At 52.6% G+C, this 27,281-nt stretch overlaps 4 protein-coding genes across 18 annotated transcripts; 2 read left to right on the top strand and 2 right to left on the bottom strand.

Moving 5' to 3' along the window:
- Positions 1-810: 810 nt before the first annotated feature.
- On the top strand, positions 811-9,378 carry LOC122823419 (WD repeat-containing protein 88-like). 11 transcript variants are annotated; one of them, XR_006369342.1, is made up of 10 exons: positions 3,051-4,009; positions 4,073-4,161; positions 4,272-4,335; positions 4,418-4,556; positions 4,634-4,763; positions 4,987-5,171; positions 7,888-7,970; positions 8,054-8,122; positions 8,434-8,951; positions 9,066-9,378. XR_006369342.1 is itself a non-coding variant. In XM_044103112.1 (10 exons), the coding sequence occupies exons 3-10, from the start codon at positions 4,273-4,275 to the stop codon at positions 8,818-8,820; spliced, it is 951 nt and encodes a 316-aa protein (XP_043959047.1). In that variant the 5' UTR covers positions 3,055-4,009; positions 4,073-4,161; position 4,272; the 3' UTR covers positions 8,821-9,378. The 11 variants fall into 11 exon arrangements, 10 of the variants coding, with proteins under 10 accessions (XP_043958973.1, XP_043958998.1, XP_043959007.1 ...); XM_044103112.1 differs by having other exon boundaries at positions 3,055-4,009; positions 8,434-8,532; positions 8,638-9,378; XM_044103098.1 differs by having other exon boundaries at positions 8,434-9,378.
- A 119-nt stretch (positions 9,379-9,497) lies between these two features.
- On the bottom strand, positions 9,498-19,868 carry wdr59 (WD repeat domain 59). 4 transcript variants are annotated; one of them, XM_044102995.1, is made up of 28 exons: positions 19,773-19,868; positions 19,215-19,285; positions 18,668-18,717; positions 18,029-18,164; positions 17,205-17,290; positions 17,052-17,132; positions 16,927-16,964; positions 16,752-16,840; positions 16,567-16,683; positions 16,416-16,493; positions 16,186-16,342; positions 16,034-16,113; positions 15,844-15,958; positions 15,301-15,407; positions 15,059-15,223; positions 14,685-14,780; positions 14,488-14,592; positions 14,303-14,424; positions 14,038-14,191; positions 13,438-13,494; positions 11,684-11,817; positions 11,385-11,466; positions 11,163-11,275; positions 10,954-11,086; positions 10,800-10,878; positions 10,599-10,719; positions 9,834-9,976; positions 9,498-9,769 (listed from the first exon to the last, which is right to left on the bottom strand). In XM_044102995.1, the coding sequence occupies exons 1-28, from the start codon at positions 19,789-19,791 to the stop codon at positions 9,534-9,536; spliced, it is 2,964 nt and encodes a 987-aa protein (XP_043958930.1). In that variant the 5' UTR covers positions 19,792-19,868; the 3' UTR covers positions 9,498-9,533. The 4 variants fall into 4 exon arrangements, with proteins under 4 accessions (XP_043958930.1, XP_043958939.1, XP_043958944.1 ...); XM_044103004.1 differs by having other exon boundaries at positions 13,438-13,491; XM_044103009.1 differs by having other exon boundaries at positions 19,215-19,350; positions 19,773-19,789.
- On the top strand, positions 19,747-23,642 carry nob1 (NIN1 (RPN12) binding protein 1 homolog). The gene is made up of 10 exons (XM_044103145.1): positions 19,747-19,880; positions 20,325-20,457; positions 21,445-21,578; positions 21,646-21,717; positions 21,800-21,934; positions 22,005-22,130; positions 22,207-22,395; positions 22,464-22,561; positions 22,638-22,782; positions 23,151-23,642. The coding sequence occupies exons 1-10, from the start codon at positions 19,812-19,814 to the stop codon at positions 23,418-23,420; spliced, it is 1,371 nt and encodes a 456-aa protein (XP_043959080.1). The 5' UTR covers positions 19,747-19,811; the 3' UTR covers positions 23,421-23,642.
- Positions 23,643-23,698: 56 nt separating this feature from the next.
- cog8 (component of oligomeric golgi complex 8) lies at positions 23,699-27,173 on the bottom strand. 2 transcript variants are annotated; one of them, XM_044103124.1, is made up of 6 exons: positions 27,050-27,173; positions 26,159-26,782; positions 25,604-25,811; positions 24,702-25,517; positions 24,135-24,303; positions 23,699-24,040 (listed from the first exon to the last, which is right to left on the bottom strand). In XM_044103124.1, exons 2-6 carry the CDS (start codon positions 26,476-26,478, stop codon positions 23,802-23,804), a joined length of 1,752 nt encoding a protein of 583 aa, XP_043959059.1. In that variant the 5' UTR covers positions 26,479-26,782; positions 27,050-27,173; the 3' UTR covers positions 23,699-23,801. The 2 variants fall into 2 exon arrangements, with proteins under 2 accessions (XP_043959059.1, XP_043959067.1); XM_044103132.1 differs by having other exon boundaries at positions 26,159-26,785; positions 27,050-27,075.
- Between the last annotated feature and the right edge of the window lie 108 nt (positions 27,174-27,281).

Below are 27,281 nucleotides of genomic sequence, written 5' to 3'. Positions count from 1 at the left end.
TTGCAGTTAACCATTCAAATGCTCAGAAGTGCAGCAGGTGAGGCAGCAGCAATCTGAGCCTCACCTGGGATTGATCAACCTCTCACTAACTGCACTGGCTACTATTCAATCGGAGTACGCTCCTCCTGTCTGTATGTCGACAATAAAATGGCTAAAAAAACATTTCATGTATGAACTGATTTTCTGTAATTTAGCTTATATATATAATGCTCAGTGTTTTTTTTGTCACCAGCTGTGTGTGTGACGTGTTTCCTGTGCTGAGCAGCATCAGAAACCAGAGAACAGATTGGAGGTGAGGCAGGCGGTTCTCTGGCCTCATCGCAGGGGGCGCTCATGATTCCAGACATTGTGACTCCACAACTGCAGAATAAGAGACAGTAACAGCGAGCTAACGATATAGTAAATAAGGGAAGCTACACGTGTAGCCTAGTCGATTCAGAGAGCGAGAAAAAGGTGGTTTGAGTTGCACTTCAACGAGTTTCCCTTTTGCCGTGCAGCATAGCACTAAAATAATAATATCTATATTTTCAAGTTTCATTGAGTTAACAGATTTATTGTACCGTGGTAGCGTGGCTATAGATGACATGTAAAAGTATAGTCTTTTGCCCTTCAATTTTGTCCATATGCGCGAAATTCCCGTATGTAAACAATAACATGCAGGGGGTCTTATGATTTTGATTAAGTCAGAGCCTCACCGCACGTCACTGAGACACGTATATGGAATACTTTTTTTTAATGAATTATGTTTATTAGGTATTTTTGAACGTTTATACAAAAACAAAAAAGAAAATAACATTAACAGGGCAAAACTTATACAGCACAGATACAGAAAACAAGACAAAATAAAAAACGGAGGCATGTACATAAATTACAGCTTCATATGAGAAACAACCAATTTATACATACACGTCATTCAGATTCACATTACTGGTTTTTTATTTTTTAAATTTTGAAGTATTCAAGAATACGTTCCCATCTTTTTTTAAAAGTATAAAATTTCCCCTTCATACAATATCTCAATCTCTCTAATACAATAACTTCAGAAAGCAAACTTTTCCATAGCTGGATCGAAGGGGCATCAGAACCAACCCATTTAAGCATTATTGATTTTCTGGCCAACATCAATAGAAATTGCACAGTTTCTTTGTGAGTATCCAGATGTCTGGGTGTGAACCCAAGGAGACACATGATTGGACCAGGGAGAAGTGTTTGTCCTATAGCGGAGCTAATTTCTCCACATACTGCTCGCCAGAATGCCTCTATAATTTTACATTCCCATAAACAGTGAATTCTAGTCCCTGTAATTGTTTTACATATGGAATACTTTTAAGAATGTATTTTATATGTAAGATTTTTAAATATGTATGTATCTATATATACGTATTATACATAACGTTTTTTTATCCTATTTGTACAGCTGTTTGAACAGTTTGTTCTACGGCTCTTGAACGCACCATCTCAAACACGTCGCTATGACAACAGCTAACAAGTGGCATCGTCAGCTTCGCGGTTTTTTGTCTTCGTTTAGGTTTATTAGAAATAACTTGAAATAACTTGGCTAAAGCTGGAGCCTGTGGTGGTGCAGCAGCCTCCCGGAGGAGGAAGAGGCCCGGAGGAGGACAAAGGAGCAGAGTGGAGCGAAGAGTCTCAGGTGACTTCTACCTGTACGAGTTAGCTTTAGCTAAAAGCTACATCAAGGCCGCTTTTTCTGTTACTGTGAACTAAAGTCTGTTAATAAAGTTGAACTGAATGAATTCCAGTAATCTCAAAACAAAATATTCCCTCTAAAAGAATAAAAGAGAGGGTTTAATTCCTGGTTAAAAAAAAAAATTCACCTTTTATTCGTTTAACAGAAAATGTGTTTCACACTTGAGGAAAACGTCAGTGCGCTCCCTAGCAGGGCCGGCCCAAGGCATCAGCAAACTAAGCAGCCGCTGAGGGCCTCAGGGCCATTAAGGGGCGCCCTCCGTGGTGCTAATTTTTTATTTATTTTTTTAGTAACAATTTCTATGTCATTATAATATCAAAAATACACAATTTCACCATGAAATGATTTGTTTTTACAATAATATATATTTGATAATGTATGTATAAATTATTATTTTATTGATAAAAAGAAAACAAATTGGGCATGCTGTGGTGGTGTAGGGGTCGGGTCATGGATCCCTAACCCTGGAGGAAAAAAAAGGAAAACAAATTGTCCCTGGTGGCCGCTGTAGGTACTGCAGGCTTCGCTGGTAACATGAGCTGCTGTGCAGAACATCTAAACGTCCAAAGCGCCGGTCAGAAGTTAAATTAGCAAAACTATGTCTCAAAAAAGTACTTATCCTTCAGGAAGGGAGAAAGAAAGAGGAATAATAGAAAAAAGCCAAGATAAAGGTTCGTTTTAATGAGCCTTGGTGATGTGATGTAATGTAAAAGATTAGTAAAGCTGCTAACAGAACATTAGCTTGATAGCGACCTGGACCGGTCCAGTTCAACAGACAAACATTTATGCTAGGGTCTTTGTGTTTGTGTGAAACTGAGTTTAAACTTTAAATGAGTTGATTTTCTGGATATTTCTGAGGTATTTTTGGCTTCAAACCGTGTTTGATAAGAATAATTAAAACCTGTCAGTGTTTGACATGACATCTAGTAAAATGTTTTTCCGTCAGGCTACAGAGCCGCTACACGACGAGCTGCTACATGATTAGCTGCTACATGATGAGTTGCTACATGATTAGCTGCTACATGATTAGCTGCTACATGATGAGTTGCTACATGATGAGTTGCTACATGATTAGCTGCTACATGATTAGCTGCTACATGATGAGTTGCTACATGATTAGCTGCTACATGATTAGCTGCTACATGATTAGCTGCTACATGATGAGTTGCTACATGATTAGCCGCTACACGATGAGCCGCTACATGATGAGCTGCTCTAGGCTGCAGTTGGGATTTGTTGTTTGCTGCTGAACTAAATCATTTAGTAGCTAAAACAAACATTATTTTTACATCAACTTCTAATTTATGAGAAACTTCTGTTAAAATCCTTTGAAGGCTCAGAATCAGTCCGGTACCGGTACCGGTCCACGTTCTCAGGGGAGAAAGACTCACCTGGTATAAATTACATTTTTAGCTATTGGAGTAACGCTTAAGAGAAATGAATTTAACCAAAGAATGTGATGAAAATGTGTAGAGCTGCACCGATTGCAGGTTTCTGTCTGGTTACCATCTTTAAAAAGCCTGACCTGCTGGTTTGGATTTTAGGTGAAATGATTGGGGTTTTTCTGAAATGTTGCTAAATATAGCAAGAAAGTCACTGAGTTGCTAAGTTTATAGCAGGTGTGTGAATGATCTAATGATCGGGCTGCTGACTGCAGCCGGTCCACATTGTTAGCAGAACTAGAGGGGCCCAAAACCACATTTTGCTTAGTCTAGGGCCGGCCCTGCACCCCCATGTAGACACCTTTAGCTGAAATCCATCAGAGTGAAGCGTTGTGTCTCCATCAAGGATCTCTGGTGCCTCAGCCGTGAGGCGTTTGAGGGTTTCCTGCAGCTTCAGCCTGTTTGGTTTCAGTGACCCGCTAAAGGTCATCCTGAAGGTCAGAACGGCCATTCTGTCAATAATGACTCAGATCAAGTAACTTTGCATTAAAGTGTTTTTATTTACAGACAGTGATGATGGAGCCCCTGTGTTCCAGTCGTATTCACACCCCCAGATAAAATCAGCCGAAACTCACTGGTGACTTTATACCAGAACCGATCCCTGACGCTGACCATGCTTAGGATCTACTTTTCTACAGATTCAACTCCACAAAGCAACAGAAGAAGCTGATCAGCTGATAATGCTGCAGCGACAAAAATCAGCCGGTCTGCTGCAGCTGTCCCAGTCTGAACTGGTTTTGCGCTGCAGGTTCCAGTGAAGGTGCTGCACGCTCACTGCGATGACGTCACCGCAGCCCGGTTCTGCTGCGGCGACCGCAACGTCCTGAGCTGCTCGTTGGACGGCAGCGCCATCCTCTGGGTAAACTGCTGCTCTGCATTGGTTCCTGCTGTGTGACTCTGCGCTGACCTCTGACCTCTGCAGGACTTGGAGAGCAGCCGGCCTCTGAGGCTGTTTGCTGGAGTTCACAGCAGAAGTATCACTGAGTGTGCTCTGATCCCCACCAGCAACAGGTTGGGCTCACACCACCTATGGCTGGAGTCTGATAATTTACACTAATCCAGATTAACACGTGGACCTCAGGGTGTGTGTGTGTGTGTGTGTGTGTGTGTGTGTGTGTCAGGATGGTGACGGTGTCCTGGGACAGGAAGATGGTGGCCTGGGACCTGGAGACGGGACGCGTCCTGGTAGCTGCTGTCCTCCTCCTGTCCTCCTCCCGTCCCCTGCTGACAGGACGGCCTGCTGACCGTCTCCGGTCTGTCTGTCCAGTGGGAGACGGAATTGGACGGCCTGCTGACGTCCTGCAGCTGCTCGTCTGACGGTCGGCTGCTGGCCTGCGCCGCCGAGCCTCAGGACGCCGTTTATATCTGCGCCGCCTCCGATGGCCAGACGTTGCATCGCATCAGCAGTAGGACGACGTCTCAGCACACTGGACTCTGCCTGTCCCCGTGAGAAGTTCATGTGCCTCTCCTGTCCCCCCCGCAGATCACCACCTCTCCACCATCACACGGGTCCGCTTTGACCCTTCGGACCAGCGGGTGGCGTCTGTGTCCGCAGACCGGACCATCAAGCTGTGGGACGTGCAGGCCAAGAGGACGACCATGTCCATCGACAGGTTGGTGCAGCGCAGCTCTCTGTGCTCTAGGGGGCGCTGTTGTCCGTTCTCTCCATTAAACTTCTAGGCCCAGTTCAGTAGAAAGTTCTGTCAAACGTCCTGGACAAGCATGTGGTGACAGTGGAGAGCAACAACAGGGACAACCTTGAAGAACCAGAATGGTTTCCATGGCGATAGAAAGTGCCCCAGATGTCTCATCATCTGTGTTTGCTCTCTCCCTCAGTAACCATAGCAACGTGGTTTCCAGCTGCTGCTTCAACGGCAACGGGCACTTCCTGTGCACAGCATCATGGGATAAGACGCTGAAGCTGTGGGACCTGCAGGGGGGGCAGTTCCGGTCCCAGGGCGGCACGGCGCTGCAGCGCGGCCATGAGGGCAGCGTGAGCTGCTGCGTCCTGTCTGCTGATGGTGAGGCGTTCAGGGACAGTGGAGAGTTAAACAATGATGAGGCATTCAGGGACGGTGAGGCGTTCGGGGACGGTGGGGAGTTAAACAATGATGAGGCGTTCAGGGACGGTGGGGAGTTAAACAATGATGAGGCGTTTAGGGACGGTGGGGAGTTAAAGGACAGCGAGGCGTTCAGGGACGGTAGGGAGTTAAACAATGATGAGGCGTTCAGGGACGGTAGGGAGTTAAACAATGATGAGGCGTTTAGGGACGGTGAGGCGTTCAGGGACGGTAGGGAGTCAAACAATGATGAGGCGTTCAGGGACGGTGGGGAGTTAAACAATGATGAGGCGTTTAGGGACGGTGGGGAGTTAAAGGACAGCGAGGCGTTCAGGGACGGTAGGGAGTTAAACAATGATGAGGCGTTCAGGGACGGTGGGAAGTTAAAGGACAGCGAGGCGTTCGGGGACGGTGGGGAGTTAAACAATGATGAGGCGTTCAGGGACGGTAGGGAGTTAAACAATGATGAGGCGTTTAGGGACGGTGAGGCGTTCAGGGACGGTAGGGAGTCAAACAATGATGAGGCGTTCAGGGACGGTGGGGAGTTAAACAATGATGAGGCGTTTAGGGACGGTGGGGAGTTAAAGGACAGCGAGGCGTTCAGGGACGGTAGGGAGTTAAACAATGATGAGGCGTTTAGGGACGGTGAGGCGTTCAGGGACGGTAGGAAGTTAAACAATGATGAGGCGTTCAGGGACGGTAGGGAGTTAAACAATGATGAGGCGTTCAGGGACGGTGGAGAGTTAAACAATGATGAGGCGTTCAGGGACGGTGAGGCGTTCAGGGACGGTAGGGAGTTAAACAATGATGAGGCGTTTAGGGACGGTGAGGCGTTCAGGGACGGTAGGGAGTTAAACAATGAAGAGGCGTTCAGGGACGGTGGGGAGTTAAACAATGATGAGACGTTCGGGGACGGTGGGGAGTTAAACAATGATGAGGCGTTCGGGGATGGTGAGGCGTTCAGGGACGGTAGGGAGTTAAACAACGATGAGGCGTTTAGGGACAGCGAGGCGTTCAGGGACGGTGGGGAGTTAAACAATGATGAGGCGTTTAGGGACGGTGGGGAGTTAAAGGACAGCGAGGCGTTCAGGGACGGTAGGGAGTTAAACAATGATGAGGCGTTTGGGGACGGTGAGGCGTTCAGGGACGGTAGGGAGTTAAACAATGATGAGGCGTTTAGGGACGGTGAGGCGATCAGGGACGGTAGGGAGTTAAACAATGATGAGGCGTTTAGGGACGGTGAGGCGTTCAGGGACGGTAGGGAGTTAAACAATGATGAGGCGTTTAGGGACGGTGAGGCGTTCAGGGACGGTGGGGAGTTAAACAATGATGAGGCGTTTAGGGACGGTGAGGCGTTCAGGGACGGTAGGGAGTTAAACAATGATGAGGCGTTCAGGGACGGTGGGGAGTTAAACAACGATGAGGCGTTTAGGGACAGCGAGGCGTTCAGGGACGGTAGGGAGTTAAACAATGATGAGGCGTTTGGGGACGGTGAGGCGTTCAGGGACGGTAGGGAGTTAAACAATGATGAGGCGTTTAGGGACGGTGAGGCGTTCAGGGACGGTGGGGAGTTAAACAATGATGAGGCGTTTAGGGACGGTGAGGCGTTCAGGGACGGTGGGGAGTTAAACAACGATGAGGCGTTTAGGGACGGTGAGGCGTTCAGGGACGGTGGGGAGTTAAACAATGATGAGGCGTTCAGGGACGGTAGGGAGTTAAACAATGATGAGGCGTTTAGGGACGGTGAGGCGTTCAGGGACGGTAGGGAGTTAAACAATGATGAGGCGTTTGGGGACGGTGAGGCGTTCAGGGACGGTAGGGAGTTAAACAATGATGAGGCGTTTAGGGACGGTGAGGCGTTCAGGGACGGTAGGGAGTTAAACAATGATGAGGCGTTCAGGGACGGTAGGGAGTTAAACAATGATGAGGCGTTTAGGGACGGTGAGGCGTTCAGGGACGGTAGGGAGTTAAACAATGATGAGGCGTTCAGGGACGGTGGGGAGTTAAACAATGATGAGGCGTTCGGGGACGGTGGGGAGTTAAACAATGATGAGGCGTTCGGGGACGGTGAGGCGTTCAGGGACGGTAGGGAGTTAAACAATGATGAGGCGTTCAGGGACGGTGGGGAGTTAAACAATGATGAGGCGTTCGGGGACGGTGGGGAGTTAAACAATGATGAGGCGTTCAGGGACGGTGGGGAGTTAAAGGACAGGGAGGCGTTCGGGGACGGTGGGGAGTTAAAGGACAGGGAGGCGTTCGGGGACGGTGGGGAGTTAAACAATGATGAGGCGTTCAGGGACGGTGGGGAGTTAAACAATGATGAGGCGTTCGGGGACGGTGGGGAGTTAAACAATGATGAGGCGTTCGGGGACGGTGGGGAGTTAAAGGACAGGGAGGCGTTCAGGGACGGTGGGGAGTTAAACAATGATGAGGCGTTTAGGGACGGTGAGGCGTTCAGGGACGGCTCAGACGAAATACTGCATCCACGCAGAGAAATCAGGAGCTCCTTCTGAAACAGTTTTTTCCCTCCAGCATGACTTTTGAAACACTAAGTAGGACGGGATCGTTCCGCTAAAAACAGTCTGTTGATAATGGACTAACCCGGTTCTGGTAACTGGGTTCTGGTTCTGATGACCGTCTGTTTCTGGTCCTTCCTGTCCCCCCTGCGTGTCCTCAGGCGACCTGCTGGTGTCCGGCTCCTACGACCGGACCGTGGCGCTGTGGGATCCGTCCTCGCTCCGCCGGACTCTGGTTCTGAGGGTGACGAGAACCCGCCGCATGTTTTCCGAGGCGACGAAGATCAGCTGATTTCTGTAGATCAGCTGATGTGTGTTTCCTTCCAGGGCCACTCTGATTGGGTGACGGACGTGTCTCTCAGTGCTGACAGGAAGCTGGTTGTCTCTTCTTCCAAGGTTGACTTTCCGTTTCTTAAAGACAAACTGGATTCTTAGAAAGTATTCACAGCGCCTGAACGTTTCCTCAGCCTGCAGTATTTTGTTTTAACCAGCAGGAGGCAGAGCAGAGCAGAGCTGCGAAGTGAAACAGGGTTTTAACAATCTGAAAAGTGTGGCATGTCTTTGAATTCCGCTCTCTGTGGCGCCCCCTCTGGCCGCAGCTCTCCTATGGTTCATGTTTCCGATCACTGGTTCTTCTGAATGGGTGTGAATACTTTAGGCCGTCCTCCGGCTTTGATGCGTGTTAACCTTTGACCTTTGACCTGAAGGACGGCAGCATCCGGCTGTGGGACGTGCAGAACGTGGAGCTGATCCCTGAGGTGATGCAGATCAAAAGTGGAGAGGGAACCGGGGTCCAGATCCTGAAGGTGAGGACGTTTTCTGGTGACCCGGACACAGAGAACCACACGGTCTCTGTGTCCGGCCAGCTCTTCTCTGGTTGCCATGACAACGCTCTTGCCGTGCCTCTGCAGTGTGAAGAGTGTGGAAGGCCGTTCCCAGTGTCCAGACTGCTGACCTCTGACCTGCTGACGCGCTGCGTCTTCTGCCGCCTTAAAGCTCCGCCCACGTTCCGCCTCCCGCCACCGCTGTCACCCTGCCCGTCTCCTCTGATTGGTGGAGAACGCAGCGACGGAGGAGAACGCAGCGACGCCTGATGAGCACAGCAGGGAGCAGAGTGAGCATCCCATGTTTGCTGGGGAGGTCACATGATGCGTTACCATGGTTACGAAGAACCATGACCCATTCAATCCTTTCTCTCTGAACTTTGACCTGCTGTTCTTTTCAGGTTTAAATTTTTACGTTTTTTTCTAATTTGCATCATTTTTGTTTAGTTTGTTTCATTTTAGTTCTGGAAGTGAGAAAACAAAATTAATAAAATCCTTCAATAATATAACTACAGATTAATGACCATGGCCAGGGGGCGGGGCTTCCTCTGCACCGGCCCATGTGATTGGCCTGAAGGAAACATGCTGTGCTGCCTGGCCAATCAGATGGCAGCGCTTCATGAGCGACATCACAACAAACAGGAAATGATGTCACTCTGGTCGTCAACGAGTCGGAGTTTCCTTCACTGCAGCAGCTTTTGCTTTGTTCAGTAAGATTATTAATCTAGATTATTAATCTGCAGACTGTGCTGCGTGGCTCAACTTCGTCTCTTTGGTTTTCTTTGATTTCCATTTGGATCTATAAATCTACCTTCTCCAGGAAACATTTAACGTTTTGATCCGAGTCCCTTCCTTGGTTTGTTTTTATGGAACTGATGAGTGAAATATTTTGGAATAAAGATCTGAAAACAGCAGCGACGTGAACAGGAAGTAGAAAGGACAGCGGCTGAGACATTCATGGGTTTTATTGAGCTGCGGCGGCGTCAGAAGGTGCTTTGTAGCAGGCAGCAGCAGCCGCAGCCAGCCGGACACTCGTCCTGGCGCCGGAACCAGTCCATCATGTGTCCAGTATGGCCGCCGTGGCCGCAGCTCAGGCAGAAGTTGGAGGAGCCGCGCACGGCGACGTGGCACACGGCGCACTGGAAGGTCAGCCGCTTGCACACGGCGCACTGCGTCCCGCGCGCCTGGCTGCGGCAGTGGCAGCAGTACAGCCCGAACTCTGCAGGGAAACAGACCTGTCAGAACCAGAACCCGACCCGGCCGGACCACTGAGGGAAACCTACCGATGCCTTTGTGCGGTTCTGGCGGGCCGGCAGTGAACTTCAGGACGTCGGCCCGCTTGTCGCCCAGACCCCAGCGGTACAGGATTTCACCGTAGCTCTTCTTGAAGTCGTCGAACTGCAGCGTGTTGGCCGGGTCCAGAAGCCTGGCAGGAACAGGAAGTGACATCGCCTCAACAACAGCTCTGGCTCAAACATCTGTGACCGCAGGGGGCGACAGCGTGCAAATAAGTCATATAGACCAGCAAGAAAGAGTATTCAGGAAAACTGCGTGAATACTATAGGTGAACGGAGAAAATGCTTTGTATTGTTTAGTATTTGAGGCTGAAGACTGACGGACCGTTTGAAGACTGACGGACCGTTTGAAGACTGACGGACCGTTTGAAGACTGACGGACCGTTTGAAGACTGACGGACCGTTTGAAGACTGACGGACCGTTTGAAGACTGACGGACCGTCACGTCGGTAAAATACGCAAATGAATTGGTGCTCTGGTAGTTTTAAACAGGTTTTAGTGTTTCTGCTGCCGATTTGTTACGTCTCACCTGAAATGATATTCATCCCTCAAATAGCCAAATTCACACTGATTATGATGCCCGTCATAATCTGCAACATGCCAGTACGTTTTCTAGACTGACCTGCACACTATCGCCCCCTGCAGTCAGGAAATGATGGGTCACAGAGTCAGATGCAACATCTGTTCTGCTAGGCGGCTCAGCGGGTCCAAAGGAAGATGAAGCCTTGATTTAGAGCAGAGGAACAAACTCACCTCTTGTTCATGTCGTGCAGCTCCCGCTCTCGCTCCCGGGGGTCCGTGTAGCTCTGGTTGCCATAGCGATAGTCATCAGGAGAAGACTCCCCCCAGGGTGCGGGATGCTCGGGGTCTCTCACTGAAACACAGACAAAAGGTTGGAGTTGGGGGGAGGGAGGGGGGGGTAAAGTGGCCAGCAGGGGGGAGGTGGAGCTTCACCTGTGGTCCAGGTCGCTGCGATGGAGTCGGAGGTGCTGGAACAGGAACCAGATGTGACGGAGCTGGAGTTGAAGCTGGGCTGAACACAGAGGGGGAACTTTACTGAATCTGAAGGCTCAGCAGCAGGGGGCGCTCCAATCACACGCAGACTTACGAATCGGGAGTGGAGGCGGGAGCCGGGGTGTGCGTACAGCGAGTAGCAGTCGGGGGGCGGAGCCTGAGCCCTGAACACGCTGCAGAGCATGGCCAGAGTCTGGACGTCGCTCATCTGACTGTAGTGATCCAAACTGATGGGTTATAATAGAGACATCTCAACTTTTACGTTCCTCCACACCAACATATGATCACCTTCTGCAAACTCACAGCGTCTCCAGCAGGTGGCGCCCAAACGGGTGTCTGGCCCATGGCGTCTCTGTGTCCGGGTCAGAATCCGGACTCAGGTCCTGACTGGTGGCGGCGGACGCCAGAGCCCAAACCTGCACAGCATAGACAGGGTTAACCCCTTGTGGACCACCAGTAGTTTGTGGTCCGGATGGAGACGGGACTGGGTCAATGCTTCCTGTGCGGAGATGGAGGCTCGCTCACCTTGGCCAGGTCTCTGCGTCCCACTGCGAGTGCTGCTGCTGCGTTCTTCTGACACGTTTCCTGAATGTCGTTTATGTTCAAACTGAGGAAGACAATCAGACATTCAGGTTGGACGGCCCGATGGCGTCCTCAGGAGAGGACAGAGTCCTTCATCCAGATGCAACCACATGCCGCCATCCTCACTGCGACAGATTGTAAGGGTTCTCTGTGAGGCGGACACTTGGCTTTGTATCCAGAGGATGGAGACAGCTGGTTCCGGTCTGGGGACGGGGACAGTGTCTGGGGGACGTGAGACTCACATGTAGCTCTCTCCCAGAGCCTTGTGCACAGGCAGCAGGCAGGAGATCTCCTGGATGATGACCTTCCCGGCCAGCTTGATGGGCCGGCTGCTGTACTCCGCTCCTTCCCGCTTTGTCTTGAAGCGCCGCGATTTCTGGAGGACACACGGACGGACAGGAGGACGGGGACGGCCGGCCGGGGAGACAAAACAGCAGCTGATTAAACGGCTTTGGGATCACAGCAGAGGCTGTTCGCACTGAGTGTCCGGACCACCGGAACCACCGCAGGATCTCAGGATCCAGTAAGTGGACCTAAGGTGCACGGATGGGTCTAGCAGAACCGCATTCTCTGGACCCGATTCACCAGCAGGTCCAGGCTGCTGGTTCTGCTGACCTCAGTGTGAACATCTCGTCAGCCTCAGAGCCAAATTACTTCATAGCAGGAGAGACGCAACTCACCTGGACAGGTCAAAGGTTAGTAAGGACAGCAGGCAGGAGTTACTGCGTTAGCTTAGCTTATGTGTTCAAAACCGACCAAGAACCACCCGGTCCAGAACCCTGGGGTCAGTTCTGCTCAGCTCAGAGGGACAGGAGCTTCCCTTTATCGTGGCTCTACTGGCCTTTATTTGAAAGCGGTACGACAGGAAAGCTGGTAATGAGAGGGAAGAGGCAAAGGTCCCCAGGCCGGGAATCGAACCTGCGACGGCCTCATGTGGGCTGTGCTTAACCCCAACCCAGAAACGAGTTTCTATAAGGCAAAATTAAATATCTGGGTTTATTTGAGTCCATCAGAACTGAGGTTCTGCTTTGCTCAATGTCTCAGCAAGGAACACAGCTCACTACCTGGGATAGAACCGGACCGAACCGGACCGCACAGTCACCGGTTAGAGAGAGACTTGCCAGTGGAAATCGCCTTTTGGTCCAGTTTGATGGCTTCTTCTTGTTCCAACTGGAAACAGTCCAACAGGAAGTGGTTCCCAGTCAGGAAGCAGCAGCTCCGCCTCTTCCTGACTGTCCGGACTGGACAACAGAACCAGGGTCCAGTGTGGTAGGTTCCTTGTGGAACAGAACCAGAATCCTGGGTCTCACAGCAATACACATCAGCATGTAGCTGTGGGCGGAGCCTGCTGACCGGTACCACTCTGCGCTGTGATGGACCGGTTCCGGAGGAGCTACCTTCAGGAACGGCAGGGGAAGCATTACGCTTCAAGAAAATGGGTCAGAACCATAAACCCGGAACCGAGCCGGTGCAGGTGGTGCTGGTGGAAAACGCGTCGCATCATCACTGGGAATAAATCCAGGCAAGCCCAAAAGTATTCATACCTGTCAGGTTTGATGTTCAAGCGTGAAGTTTGGTACCGAGACACCAGAACCAAGAGCTGAAGGTTCAGTACCAGGTTCAGGTTCTGTCCAGGTCCAGTACCTGAACCTGGACAGAACCTGGAGGAAGCAGCTTTTTATAGTTCTGAGAAAGCAGATGTTGGGTTTTGGTTCTCATCCAGAACCATCAACACTTTTTCCCTTCTGGTGAGAACATTGGACCTCAGAACTGTTGGGATGTTTGAGCTGCAAACAAAAGCAAACAGAACCGTCTGGACCCGGTGACCTGTCGCCGAGCAGGAACCGGGCCGGAGCCCAAACACAGATCAGGATGAAGGTGGTGATGATGATGATGATGATGTGCAGCTCAGTGGGTTAGTGGAGGAGAAGCAGCCAATCAGAGACATGCAGGTTAAAACAAGCTGAGCGCTGGAGGGCGGGGCAGAGAGCTGTACCGGCCAATCATGGAGGGTTTGGACAGACCAGCGGCGGGAGGCGGACATGGGAAGCTTCTGATTGGAGGAGAGCGGGGAGGAGGCGGGGCCCACAGTGATTGGTCGAGAGGAAAACAACAGAGGAAAAAAACACAAAGGGAAGAAAGAGAAGCCAATCAGGAAGAAGGTCCTTCACTTCCTCTGCGTGGTTACCATGGTTACCAGCTCTGCCCTCATGGGTTAACCTCCGGTTCTGGAGTCTGGCCCACCCAGAAGATCCAGTACAGCTGACGGGTCAGAACCAGAGTTCTGAGCAGACGGGCTCATCCGGACTCAGATGGTCCATCAGAACCAGACCAAACAGAACCAAAGGTACCAGTCAGCAACAAGTTCTGTATACGACCCGACAACAACAAAACCACCAGAACAGCCTCAGGTTCTGTTGGACCAGTTCAGAGGTTCTGTTGGGATACCCTGACCCGGTTACTGGTCTGTGGATCCAGCATGCTTCGTAGACAGAAGTTCTGGATGGGTGTGTGTGTGTGTGTGTGTGTGTGTGTGTGTGTGTGTGTGTGTGTGTGTGTGTGTGTGTGTGTGTGTGTGTGTGTGTGTGAGTCTTACCCGCTCCTTGTAATAGAAGGAGGAGATGGAGACGGTGTCCTTGTCGGACCGGGTCGGGCTGCCGCTGTAGAGCCGCAGCGTGTTCTGGGACTCGGACCGCATCTTCATCGGGGTCAGAACCCCGCTGTGGTAGGCGGACAGCGCCGACAGGGACCTGGGGGAGACATGAGGGGCGCTCGTCATCTGGACCTTGTGGTTCTGATTCACAGCTGATCTCTGCTATCAGGGCCGCCTGATCGGACCGCTGGTTCCGCCCGGTCCTCACCTGGGCGTGGGCTCTGTGGGCGGGGCCGAGCGGTGCATGGTGATGGGTCGGGTGAAGTAGACCAGGCAGCCGGTACCGCAGAACCGGGCTCCGGAGGTCCGGGGGAACGGGATATTGGCGTCCTGAAAGGAAAGCGGTCGTTATGGCGATGAAGAGCGGGCGGCGGGCGGCGAGCAGGAAGTGACCTGGTAGGAGCCGTAAGTGTTGGTGACCCGGGGGAACGCCTGCAGGGACGGAGCCACAGGATTGGACAGGACAAACGGGCCGGATGCCGGACCGTCCTCTTGGGTCTGATGGACAGACACACAAAGTTGAGGATGGTGAGCTGACCCGGTTCTGACCCGGCTCTGACCCGGCTCTGACCCGGCTCTGACGCTCTCACCATGTCTGACTCCAGGCAGGAGACGAGCTGCCGGACGCACGGCTCCAGGCAGTTCTGGTTCCGCTTCACCTTCTGCAGAGACGTGTCCATCAGGACCTGGACACAGACAGCTGGACTCAGGTTCTGGTCCACACTGAACCCCGGCCGGGTCCAGTCAGGTTCTAGGCCCCCCAATATCAGCCGGAGGCATTGCTGAGGTTCTGCGGTGGGTCCTGTAAGTGGACCGGACCGGACTAGACTGAACGGACCCTCAGGGCTCAGGAGTTCAGGCCGACTGCTTCTGTTTGTTCTAACAGAAAGGTTCTGGTCCAGGTTGATCAAGACCAGCTGATTCCTTTGGGCCAGCTGGTTCTGGCCCTGGTGCCGTCACTGACCTTCTGGATCTTGGTCTTCATGGTGGAGGGGATGGTCGTCGGGGCGACGAATTGGAAGGAGGGCGCTGCGTTGTTGGGGTACTGGACCGGAAAGTTGACCACCAGGTGGACCCGCTGGCCGCCGAAGTGGGCCGACACTACGCAGCTCCGGTTCCGGGCGTCCATCTGGGGATGGACGCACAACCGGGTGAGACAGCCGGCGGAACCGGGCCGGCGGAACCGGGGCGCGGTCGCAGACTCACCTCTACGTTGACGTTCCGGATCTGCAGGTTGACCAGGGAGAACTCCTGCTGCAGAGTCTGGGCCAGACCAGAACCGGCGGCCGGGTCCGGACGGCTCGCCGCCTGACCTGGGAGGAGAGGTCAGAGGTCAGGCTGGACAAAACCTTTGACCTTTGGGTGACAAGCTGCACTGACACGGAAACATTTAGCTTTCAGCTCGGCCACAGCAGAGACCCGGGTCGGCCCGGATTGTCTTTATGAGGCCGGCCCGGTTGAGCGGGTCGACTACATAATGGAGGAGCATTCATCTGGACCTCAGGATGGTTCGGGCCGACCCGGTTCTGCTGGAACCAGAACATTTAACATTTTCAGCTGTTGTGGTTCTCAAACACTTTGAGCAACCTGTTCTGGTTCTGGTCCAGTTGATGGTTTCTTGTCAGGACCAGCAACTGGACCAGAACCGGAGCAGGATCTCTGGGTTCTGCTCCGGGTCTGGACTGTCCCAGGGAAAGGTCAAAGGTCACGTCAGCCGAAGGTGCTGGAGGGGTCGGGTTCTGTTTGTACCTGGCGGGCCGTCCGGAGCCGGAGCCCCGCCATGCTGGGCGCCCAGGGTCCTCTCCGTCTCCACGGCGATGGACACATCCTCCACCAGCTCGTCCACCAGGTCGCTGACGCAGAGCTGCGGCGGGAGACAGAGAGCGGCCAATCAGAGCGCAGCGACGCCTCGCCCAGCTCTGATTGGCTGCCGACCGACCTTCTGCAGCTGAGGCTCCACCCTCCAGATCCGCAGCGTCTGGTCCCGAGACCAGGTCACCAGCTGGAAATCCCTGGACCCTGGGGGACAGGAGACACTCTGACTGTCCGCACCTGGCCGTCTGAGGGGGCGGCGGACGGGGGGACGCTCACCTTCCTTCTGGGGACGCCACTGGAACTCCAGGACGACGTCATCGTGTCCAACGAAGGCGTGGACGGGACTGTTGAGGTCCAGAACGCTCCACAGCAGGAGACTGTTCTCCCGCCGCAGCTGAGGGACCATGACTGTGACGAGACCGCTGGAAAACGGCTGGGGACGGACGGGGACAGGGTGAGACAGGGGGACGGGGGCGCAGACCGGGACAGAGACGAGTGTGTCTTACCGTGTAGCGGGCCTTCCACACCGGCACCTGGCAGGACAGGACGCTCAGGTACTTCCTGGGCTGCCGGTAGTCCCAGAACTGGGGACAGAAGAGAAAGGGCGTCTCGTCAGGACGGCGTCTTGACGAGACGTGTAGGACGGTGTGGCCTCACCCTGACGGAGTTGTCCTGGCTGGACGTGGCGAAGACGAACTCGTTGTCTCGGTGCCAGTCCAGGCCGTGGATCTTGGACAGGTGAGCGGCCAGGTACTCCACCGCCGTGTTGGGTTTCTGTTCAGATGGGAGGTCAGAGGTCGTCCAGCAGCCAGACCACTCCCAGAACCCGCAGGACATCTCACCCTCTTGTCCCAGATACGGACGTCTCCGTCATGGCTGGACGCCAGCAGATGTGGGTTCCTCCGGTTCCACTTCACCTGAGCAGCTCCAGCTGGAGGGACGGCAGGACAGTTGGACAGGGACGACAGTCAGCGGTGCGTTCAGGGACCTTGGGAACGTTTATGGCTGAGGACTCACCGACAGCAGACAGCGCCACCGTGGGTTTCCGAGTGTCCCTGTGGAGACAGACAGAAAGACATGAGGACAGCAGGTCCAGTGTCTTCTGAGACCAATTCTGGTCCGTTCCTGGGTTTTCCTCCTACCTGGTGTCCCAGATGTAGATGTAGGTGTCCACTGAGCTGGACACCAGCAGCTCAGAGTCGAACCAGGACCAGTCCAGGTCACTGCCGGGATAATCACAGTGAGTCACACCTATCCACACCTGTGGACAGGTGTGCTTGCTTTGTGTCTGTCACCTGATGACCCGGGTGTGTCCCTGCAGGGATGTGCGAGTCTCTCCACAGCCGTCCCTCCAGGAGTACAGGTCCACTCGCTGGTTGCTCTGGAAACATAGGAGGGACATTCAGGACCGTCCCCGTCTGTCCCCCAGTCTAACATGGTGTTGGCAGCATCATGCCTGTGTAACAGTGTTGAGGTTTAAGTTGTATAATTCCACTTGTTTTATATTTATTAGTGCAATGGGGAAATAGCGCCCCCTCTCTCTCTGTGTGGCTGGTTATATTTTGCTGGCCACTGTAATCAGTGCCAGTCTGTGAAAGCTACACGAGAGGTGAGTTGGATTTTTCAGCACACAGTAGAAAAAGTGTTAGCAACATAATAAAACATCATTTTTATTAACTTAGACTAATAGTGTATAATAACTATTTACTATATGTGTGCCTGGCACTAATTTTTGTACTTTTAGTTTTGTCAAAATTGTAAAACACTTCTTGTGCTAAGTTAACAGCTAACATAATGCTCTGTTGTAGTGTGCTGAGTGAAGCTGAGCCATTGCACTGATTCGAACCCCTGATATGTTCTTGTTCAGGAAATAAACTGACTGTTCACCCAGGAACTCCTCGTCTTCATTAAAAATCTACACAACGCAGAGTCGAGGGGTTACTTGGGCCGGCCTGGTACAGTAGAGTGAAGCAGAACCCGGTTACACCTGAATTTCATGAAATGGACGGAACCATAAAAGGCTGGCGATTCGTTCATCAATCAGTCATCCAATAATGGCTCAGAGCTTCCAATAGAAACGTATTTGGATCGGATCGGACCGGACCACAGCAGAACTCACCGAGGCGGCAAAGACGTGAGCCTGGGACCGGTGTGGGTTCCACTGGACCGTCCCCACGTCCCACTTACTGTGGCGACCCATCTTACGGGACGGTTCTGACGGAGCATCCAGGTTCACCAAGTAGAGGGAGTGGCGGCTGGACGGGGACAGAGAGACAGACGGGGACAGAGAGACAGACGGGGACAGAGAGACAGACGGGGACAGAGAGACAGACGGGGACTCCTGGTGATGTTGTCAGACATTGAACATGATCTTTTAATGCTGTCACTGGTTCTACTGGTTTTATTGGTTCTGCTGGTTCTGTTTCTCAGACAGGATCCAACAGGCTGGTTTAGAACCGATTCAGAACCAGTTTGACTGGTTCTGATGTTAGAGCTGGGCCGGACCAGAACCCACACTCCTGTGCTGCCGTGAACACCTCCAGAACCAGAACCAGTCCTTGACTGGACCAGAGCTTAGATTTACTGAATGGCCAGGGTACAAATCAATTATTGTAAATTAATTTCACAGATTTTTTTATTTGATCATTTAATGTCTTTCTATACAAAATTAAAAATATGTTGAAATGCAAATAAACAAATAATTTAAGGAAGGAGTCAGAACCTGATCTACAGGAATGGACCGCCAACCGGAGCTTACCCTGACAGCACGGCGTGGGAGCCCAAGCAGTCCACGGACATGGCGGTGGCCTGGAACACAGCACAGACTACAGGTCAGAGGTCAGCTTCCCACCGGCCCTGACCTGACCTGCAGTCCAACATGGCTGCTCTGCTTGCAGCTGCAACATGTGGTCAAATCTGGTTTTATTCAAACTAATGAGCCTGGACATCATGGTTACCGTAGCAACCACTACGGTAACCATGCCCAGCCACATCCAGTCTCCAGGACTGGATGTGGCTGCTGTGATGTCGCTGGAGAGACGGCCATTTGCTGTCACGTGACTCAACGCTGACTGGAAGTTGCCAATGATTTCCTCCCTAGGAAACCACGTGATCGGAACCATTCAGATCAACTACCGCAGATACTGCGGCTCGGTTCGGTCTGATACCGAACCCGACTAATCCGGGTTTGCGTTTGGTTCTGCAGGTGAACTGTTCTCTGCAGCTCCGATCACACCCGAGTTTCCGGTCATAGATACGCTAGTTTCCGGTCAGAAACATCTGGGTCAGCTCAAACAATCACACACCTGAGCGTCCCGAAACTCCACCACCACAGTCTCGCTGCTCCACCGCGCCGCCATCTTTCCTCCCCGTCTCACTGTCAACACAACGCCACGTGACCTTCAGGAGCTGGAGTCATATGTTCAATGGCGGCGGGTTCCTCTGCTTCAGAACATAAGATAACGGTCACAGCATGTTCTGTCGCTCTTGATTACAATTTATTAAACCCATCCAGCCCGTTGTTAACCCTTCACCTCTGCAAAGGAATTATGAAAGGATTACTGGAACATCCTGGTATTAACTACTTATGGTTTTAACTTCGAGTTTGCTCATTTAATTACATAATTGTTTTTTTATTATTGTTTACGGACTTATAGTTTTAAAAGTAAATTAAATTTTGACTGAATAGTTCGTTCAGGACCGAACAGTGAACACATCTGCTTTAAAGGAACATACATTTTCAATATTTTCCACCCGAACACCTTTCAGATCAACTCGACAAGGTAAAAAGTAACAAAGTAGTCAAAATTCCGACACTCGTGATGTATTTAAAGCACTCAGGCGTCAGATGGCTGTTTCCTCGCCTCTGATTGGCCGCTGCATCTGCTGGTCCCCAAACCAAGATGGCGCCGACCCTGGTGGAGCATGTTGTCGCAGACGCTGGAGCGTTTTTAAAGCAAGCCCCGCTGCAGGTGAGTCCGTCAGGGGAGGACAGGTGGTCAGTGGGCCGCTGGTGGTGGAGCTCCGGCCGCGGAGCAGACGCTGCTGAGCGGACTGAATCTGGCCTCGACCCGCTGTGCCTGAAGCTGGTTCTGGCCCCGGACAAACAACTTTACGGTGTTTGGATCTACGTCACAGCGGTACCAGAACAGAGGTGGAACGGGTTCTGGTGGGGCCAGTCAGAACATTTGCGGCATGTCTTCCCCCCTCTTCTTCCCCCTTTCCTGTCAGCCTACTTTCATATAAGGGACACTAGAGCCCACAAAAGACCCCCTGGAAGGGAGGGGGAAAAAACAAACAAACAAAAAAACGGGTTCTGGTACCAGGTGCTCTGAGATCAGGCTGTGTTACCACGGCAACATGAGTGGCTTTAACTGATGACGTAAGACTTGATGACGTGCTGGTTTCCGCTGCAGGAGTTTGGCCAGAACATCTACACCCTGCGGGAGGTTCTGGACGAGATCCGGGACAGAACCACCCGAAGGAGTCTTGCCGTCCTGCCGTACCAGCTGACATTCAGAGAGCCGAATCCGGAGCACATCAGAACCGGTATGTACCCGAACTGCTACCCCACTCAAAACACGACCGAACCGCACCTTAAAACCAGAAGTGTAAACATGGTGGACCCTGGAACTAATGATTAATTTTCAAACTTTTGTCATTTATATTTCCAGCAATACACTTTTACAGGCTCGCTATCCACCTTATTCCTGAGAGACTTACTGTAGAAACGATTGTGGGTCTTACTTCCGGTGACGACCGGAAGTAGCAGTATTTCATAATTTGTAGGGTTTTTGCTAATCTATATTCATGACAGAAGTTACATCTGTCTTTTCAGTTATTGAACAATATTAAGTAAAAATAGTAGACTTACACACCGTAGTAGCAGAGAGCTGCTCAGTACAGAGGATCGTAATTGAGTTTAATTACGGGGAGCGACAGGAACACAGCATAAAGTTTTGGGTCGGAATTACACTTTAATTAGCAACGATGCTAGCAGCTCCTCTCTCTTTCGGAGAAATGACCGCAGCTGCTGCGTTTCAAACCGCAATATGGAGAATCTCCCCACTGGACTAGAACTCAACCGAACTGCACATTAACCTGTAATACAGAGCGACTTGCCAGGGAAAAGCGCCTTAAGTTGCCCTTGCGGAGCTCGGCAACTTAGCCGCTAATTGTGGCTGTTCTGTAATAATGAAACCAAGATTAGCTTGTGGCTGCAATTAGTGTTTTATGAGCATGGTTCTGAAATAAAAAGGCAGTGTTTCTGTGATAAGTGATAGAATACAAAAGAAATTTGGTCTTTCAGTCATATACTTTTCTTTCTCAACCTGTTGTACGTGGGTCATGGAAAATTATACTGAAGGTCATGGAGAGTCATGGAACCGTTTTTTAAATATCAGTGGAAAGCCTGTTGTCTAAATCAGAACCTGTCAGGCTGGACAAAATGTGTCACTAATAGAACCAGAGTGAAGTTCTGGTAAAGTTTCTGAGTTCTGGTCTGGAACATCTGGTGAAGTTCTGACCCGGTTTCAGTGACAGAGTTCTCCAAGAAGACGGGCGACTACCCCAGCCTGTCCGCCACCGACATCAAGGTTCTGGCTCTGACCTACCAGCTGCAGCTAGAGCACGTCGGGTCCCAGAACATCAAGGTGGAACCGGACCTGAAGGTACTGGCCCAGTCCCCTTAGAATCTGCAGAACCTGCCCAGATCTCTAATGCATTCTTCTGTTCCAGGTGACCATCCAGAGCACACAGCGCCACCCAGAGGCTCCGGTTCACATCGCGGGCTTCCACCTTCCCTCCAGGGTATGGGCCAAGGCTGGTTCCGGTTCTGGTTCTGGTACTGGTTCTGGTTCTGGAAATCTGAGTTTTGTTTCTGTGTCTTCAGAGGACCGTGGACGCTACGAATGCCAGACACACTCGGTCAGAACCATCCACTCAGCCGGACCTGGACCAGTTCAACAGCTTCCAGTTCTGGAGGCAGCCGCTGCCGAGCCTCCAGGGAGACCTGCTGGACCTGCTGGTGGGTGGCGGTTCTGCAGACAGATCCGCTGGACCTCTGGTGCTAACTGGTTATGGTTTTGTTTCGTCAGGATCCGCCCGACCCGGATCAGCAGCCAGACATCCCAGTGTCCTCAGAAACAGATGAAGACTTCAACAGCTTCCGGTTCTGGAGAGACCCGGTTCCCAGCGTGGACCAGGACCTGCTGGCCCTCCTGGTAAGTCTTCATCAGCAACCTGGTTCTGCTGGGCCCAATTCCTCCGGGAGGCAGCTGCTGACCTGTTGGTTTACAGGATTTGGGCGGAGCCTCATTCCAGGGGGAGGAGAGGAGGGCGGAGCCTGGGCTGGCAGACGACCAATCAGACGATGACGATGGCTGGATCACCCCCAGCAACATCAGGCAGGTGAAGATGGAGTCGTCTGATTGGACGGAGGCGGCTGATGTCAGAGTGGGGTGTCTGACCACCGATTTCGCCATGCAGGTGAGCCTCTGTCGGTTCTGCTCGGTCGGTTCTGCTCGATCCGGCCTCTGACTCGTCTCTGTCTCCAGAACGTTCTGATCCAGATGGGCCTCCATGTTCTGTCCGTCGGCGGCCTGGTGATCCGCCGCGCCCGCAGCTACATCCTGCGGTGCCATGCCTGCTTCAGGTAAGCCATCGCAGAACCACCTGCTGGCCGGGTGTGTGCCCCCCTGACCCGGTTCGGTTTTTGGTTTGGTTTCCAGGACGACCAGCAACATGAGCAAAGCGTTCTGCCCTCACTGTGGCAACCAGACCCTGAAGAAGCTGGCGGTTACCGTTGGCGAGGACGGCAGCCTCCAGATGCACTTCTCCAAGAACCCCAAGGTCATGAACCCCAGAGGAACCAGGGTGAGATGCTTTGACCTTTAACCCCTGTAGAATCTGCAGGTGGGTCAAACTCCACCTGCAGGTTCTGCTGTTCTCAGAACCAGTTTGGGGCCCAAGGCTGCCAGGCAACGTTCCTGCTGCATGGAAGGGTTAAAGGTTAAATTAGGAGTCCAGTTGAAGCTGTTGAACCAGAACCATCTGGACCAGAACCCACAGTTCTGCCAGCTGATTCAAACCAGTGGTTCTGGAAGACTGAAGCAGCTGGTTGGACACTTCCTGTGGGAGTGTTGCTCCTTCAAGAGGTCCAGGTGTGGGTCCACAGCTGGTTCTGGTAGAACTCTCCTCAGACAGGAAGCAGCGCTAACCCTGATTGTGCGTCCCGTCCACAGTACTCGCTGCCGCTGCCTCGCGGCGGGAAGCACGCCACCGACCCCCACCTGGTGGAGGACCAGCGCTTCCCGCAGCAGCGGCTCTCCAGGAAGGCCCGGCAGAAGACGGACGTGTTCGACCCGGACTACGTGGCCGGAGTGTCGCCGTTCTGCCAGAACGACGTCTACAGCCGCGCCGCCAACCTGCAGATCCATGACGGGCAGAGCGGTGCCGGCCGCAGGCGGGCCAACCCCAACGCCGCCCGCAGGAAGTTCCTCAAGAAGAAGTGATGGAACCGGGTCCAGCTCGGTTCTGGACTTTGGTTTCAGATCATGAAAATGAATTTCTCTCTTTGCGTTCTGCTCATATTTTCAAAAATCTGAACTAAACTTGAATATCTGGGTTCACTTGTAGAACTTTTCTAGAACCCGTTTAAGTTCTTGGATCAGAACCTCCTGGCTAAATAAATGCTTCGTTATTTTTATTATTATTAAATTTAGTTTGAAAGCTTCTATGTAGTGCTGCTGTTTGGCCACCAGGTGGCAGTGTCTGTAAAACACAACAAGACTTGCAACTGAGGTTTTAATGAACAGAAGAAAACTGCAGACCCAGAAAGTTCGGTTCTGACGGTTCGGCACAGCTGCACTTCAAGATCCCGTCACCCACAATGATTAGGCAAGTCCACCAGAACCCTGCCGAGGTTCTGGTTCTGCTGCGGTGTCTGTGCGGCCCGGCTCAGAAGGTTCTGGCTGCGTGAGCGAGCCCTGCTCGGCCGGGATGCCGGCCTCTGATAGCAGCGGTTCTGGTTCTGGTTCCTTCTGAGGGAGAATGAAGTCCAGCGGCCGCAGGACGGCAGAGACGTCGATGCGGCCCAGACCGCCGTACCTGTGCAGCTGAGATGCAGGAACACCTGGAGGCAGACAGACGCACGCCTGGATCAGAACCCACAACACTTCCTCAAGGTTCTCACTCTAAACAAGCGATGCTGCGGGCCGCTCGCTCACCCAGAACCAGCGCCAACTCGGCCGGAGGAAACAGAACCTGCAGGCAGCGGCTAAGGAAGGGCAAAAGGTCATCGGCGAATGACGAGCAGAACTGGACGAACAAATCCTCCTCCCTGCTGCTGAAGGCCGACTGCTCGGCCCGGTGGAACGCCACAATGACACGGGTCACCTGCAGGAGGAGACGGGTCAGAACCAAGATCAGACCCAAAGGAAACAGACAGCAGCTGATTCAATGCTTTGACCTTTGATTGAAACGCGGACTGGGGCGGCGATGATTTCCTCTGCGGCGCAGAAGCCAAATTTCATTCAGCAGCAGAGGGAAATCAAAAAGTGACAAATATATGGAGGACCCATCCTGCCAAAACTGGCAGTAAAAATAGAAAGCCATAAATGGCTTTATTTCTTTTTGGAAATATAGCATCCAAAAAGGTGAAAGAACTTTGACTGTCAATCATTTTCAGCCGTATTAACATATTTATTTTATATAATTTTTAAAAATGTAATTCTGATTTTGGAAGGGGTGTGGCTTGTTGTGTGTGAAGGGGGCGTGGCTCCAGTCCAACTCACCGCCCTCAGGACGTTTTCAAGGCTGTGGCTGACGTCCTGGGCCGCCCCCAGGGGGCAGCAGAGCCGCAGGTCATTGAAGGCGCTCAGGATGTGGTTGAGGAAGCAGGCCAGCGGCGGGAAGTCCAGCAGGGCAGTGGGGGGCTGCAGGGTACCAGGCTGTATGCCAGGGGCCGCAGGGGCTAGTGCGCCCCCCAGCGCCACTGGCAGGGCCACCAGCGTGTAGCGGTTCATGTCCTCCTGGAAGCGGTCCACCGCCTCCTGCAGTGCCGCCTGGAAGGCCTCCAGCGCCACCTGCTGGAACAGCGGCGCCAGCTGCCCCCGGAAATCGGCTCCCACCCTGCTGAAGGACAGGCCGAAGTACATGCACTGGCCCAGCAGCGAGTCCAGCCGGGGGCCCACGCCCCGCCGCAGGTCCCTCTGCAGCGTCACCAGGAACTCCGCCACCCTCTGCGCCACCCAGCCGTGGAAGATGGCCGCCTCGCCCTGGGCGCCCGGGGGGCCCGCCAGCGGGTCGTCGTCAGAGAAGATGGCGCGGTACTGTGTGATGATGTCGAACAGGTGGACACGGCACGCCTCCACGGTCTTGGTGATGTGAACATAAGGATCGTCATCGGGGACGGCGTCCAGCACGGAGCTCAGCCAGCCGCCGCGCGCCTGCAGGAACTTCACTCGGAGCTCCGCCTCCGTGAACACGTCCATCCGCCGCAGGTAGCCAATCACGCGCAGGCACACGGGCAGCTGGGCGTTGGAGCGCAGCTGCTGCAGCAACTGGTTGAGCATCAGCTGCGCCGCCTGCCGCACGTCCCGCACGATGTCCTGCAGGAAACACCGCATCATCAAACCTGCTCCACCAGTGATGGAGACGTGTCCCAGCAGGCCTTCCGTCCACAGCCCGCCCTCACCTGGATCACAGGTAGTGCGGCGTGCTTCCTCTCCAGCCGGCGGACGTAGGCAGCCAGCTCTAGCGCCTCCTCGTAGTAGCCGTTCCGGACGCAGGTGTCCATCAGCTGCGGGATCTCCAGGATCTCCAGGATCTCCGTGTGCCGGTTCAGAGTCAGGCTGTTCATCCGCCGGCTGACAGCGATCTCCTCCGCTTCCGTCATGAAGGTCCTGAGGAAACACTGGTCAGTCTGGAAGGTTCCTCGCCCGGAAGCGCTGCTGCCCCTCGGATCGCCTGGATGCTTCAGATCCAATTCTCAATAAACTTTATAAATCACAGTCAGCATCACCGCCACGTTTACACCGATGGACGCTTCAGTGATTTACAGCTAAAATTCAAAACGTGTTTTAGAAAAGAGGATATAAATTCAGGCGTTGAGTGGTTCCGTCTCTGGAACTGGACCGCAGTGAACCTGGTCAACATATTTAGTGTTTTCACAGATTATAGATTCTACAGAACCAACACTGGGTCTAGAGTAACAAACAGTTGATCGGCCTCCACCCGGACCGATACCAACCTGCACCTCTCTCCGAACCGGGGCAGCTTGTCCAGCAGTCGGGACACGCTGCCCTCCACCCGGCCGAAGTCCCGGTAGATGTGCTCGGTGCAGTCCGCGGTTCGGATGAAGGTCTGGTAGTTGGAGAAGGCCAGCTCCCGGGTCTGCTGCAGGATCTGGTTCCGCTCCTCGGCCAGCCGCTCCGGCTCCCGGCCCAGCTTATCCAGGCCGCAGGCGCTGAGCTCGGACAGGTAGGCCGAGAAGTCCGGGTTGTCCCTCCAGCTGTCCGGGAAGCTGTCCTTGAAGACGGACACCAGGATGCTCTCATCCTCCACGTCCATGATGCTGCAGCCGGAACCTCTGGGTCCGTCCGAGTCCGAACCTCAGCTTTCCTTTCAAGGCGGAGGTGACAACCACTTCCTGTTCCTGCTTCTGCTGTAACAGCTGGTGAAGATGCGCCGCACCGCCCCCTAGCGGACGGACTGAAAGACTTTGCCAGCTAGGTTTTTAGCATGGAGGGCCAAACAGGACAAAATTTTATGAATTTTGTCCCGTTCGGACTCGGACTTCGGACCCGTTCGGCTCGGGTCCGAGCCTCAGCTTTGCTTTCAAGGCGGAGGTGACAACCACTTCCTGTTCCTGCTTCTGCTGGGACAGTAAAGAACAATAGTACTATTTAAGTACAATTTTCATGTATCTGTATTTAAGTACGTTTAAATGTGGATACTTTCGACTTTTACCTTACTATATTTTATAGTAAGTATCTGTACTTTCTACTTCACTACATTTCTATAAAGCTGTTGCGTTACTCATTACATCCAGGTCCATTGCGTTTTTTAAATTTGTTCGCTAAAATGTGAAGTTCAGGGACTTAACGTGGCGCTGTAAAATCCAAGCAATAACATGACTTACTGATCACACGTGTCCTCCTCCTTTCAGTCGTACACGGAGCTCCGAGACATGCGCAGTGGTTTCCTCTGAGTGGGACAAGATGTCTGTCTAATCGTCAGATGTTAGCAAAACTAGCTTTTCAGGGACAAATTGCATTTGCTATGAAAAAACGTTGTTGCTCACTGCCCTGGATTATTGTGCGGAGGTGTTGACTGACGTGTTGCCAGTATGGGACAACGCTGTGATCAAAGTT

This window comes from Gambusia affinis, linkage group LG02 (assembly GCF_019740435.1).
Source record: "Gambusia affinis linkage group LG02, SWU_Gaff_1.0, whole genome shotgun sequence".
Taxonomy (NCBI): domain Eukaryota; kingdom Metazoa; phylum Chordata; class Actinopteri; order Cyprinodontiformes; family Poeciliidae; genus Gambusia; species Gambusia affinis.
The sequence above is the reverse complement of the archived record's forward strand: the minus strand, read 5'-3'. Positions and strand labels throughout refer to the sequence as shown.

What these genes read in the sequence shown, in the direction of transcription:
- LOC122823419 (XM_044103038.1), top strand. Translation starts at nt 4,273, where the DNA reads ATGGTGACGGTGTCCTGGGACAGGAAGATGGTGGCCTGGGACCTGGAG. An exon ending in GACGTTGCATCGCATCAGCA is followed by an intron (nt 4,557 to 4,633) that starts GTAGGACGACGT and finishes TCCCCCCCGCAG; the next exon opens with ATCACCACCTCTCCACCATC. An exon ending in GGGAGTTAAACAATGATGAG is followed by an intron (nt 6,329 to 6,508) that starts GCGTTTGGGGAC and finishes AGGGACGGTGAG; the next exon opens with GCGTTCAGGGACGGTGGGGA.
- wdr59 (XM_044102995.1), bottom strand. An exon ending in GGCTCCGGACGGCCCGCCAG is followed by an intron (nt 15,408 to 15,843) that starts GTACAAACAGAA and finishes CTCTCCTCCCAG; the next exon opens with GTCAGGCGGCGAGCCGTCCG. An exon ending in ACACTTACGGCTCCTACCAG is followed by an intron (nt 14,425 to 14,487) that starts GTCACTTCCTGC and finishes CTTTCCTTTCAG; the next exon opens with GACGCCAATATCCCGTTCCC.
- nob1 (XM_044103145.1), top strand. Translation starts at nt 19,812, where the DNA reads ATGGCGCCGACCCTGGTGGAGCATGTTGTCGCAGACGCTGGAGCGTTT. An exon ending in TCCGGAGCACATCAGAACCG is followed by an intron (nt 20,458 to 21,444) that starts GTATGTACCCGA and finishes ACCCGGTTTCAG; the next exon opens with TGACAGAGTTCTCCAAGAAG. An exon ending in CCACCGATTTCGCCATGCAG is followed by an intron (nt 22,396 to 22,463) that starts GTGAGCCTCTGT and finishes CTCTGTCTCCAG; the next exon opens with AACGTTCTGATCCAGATGGG.
- cog8 (XM_044103124.1), bottom strand. Translation starts at nt 26,478, where the DNA reads ATGGACGTGGAGGATGAGAGCATCCTGGTGTCCGTCTTCAAGGACAGC. An exon ending in CGGTTCGGAGAGAGGTGCAG is followed by an intron (nt 25,812 to 26,158) that starts GTTGGTATCGGT and finishes GTGTTTCCTCAG; the next exon opens with GACCTTCATGACGGAAGCGG. An exon ending in CCGCACTACCTGTGATCCAG is followed by an intron (nt 25,518 to 25,603) that starts GTGAGGGCGGGC and finishes TGTTTCCTGCAG; the next exon opens with GACATCGTGCGGGACGTGCG.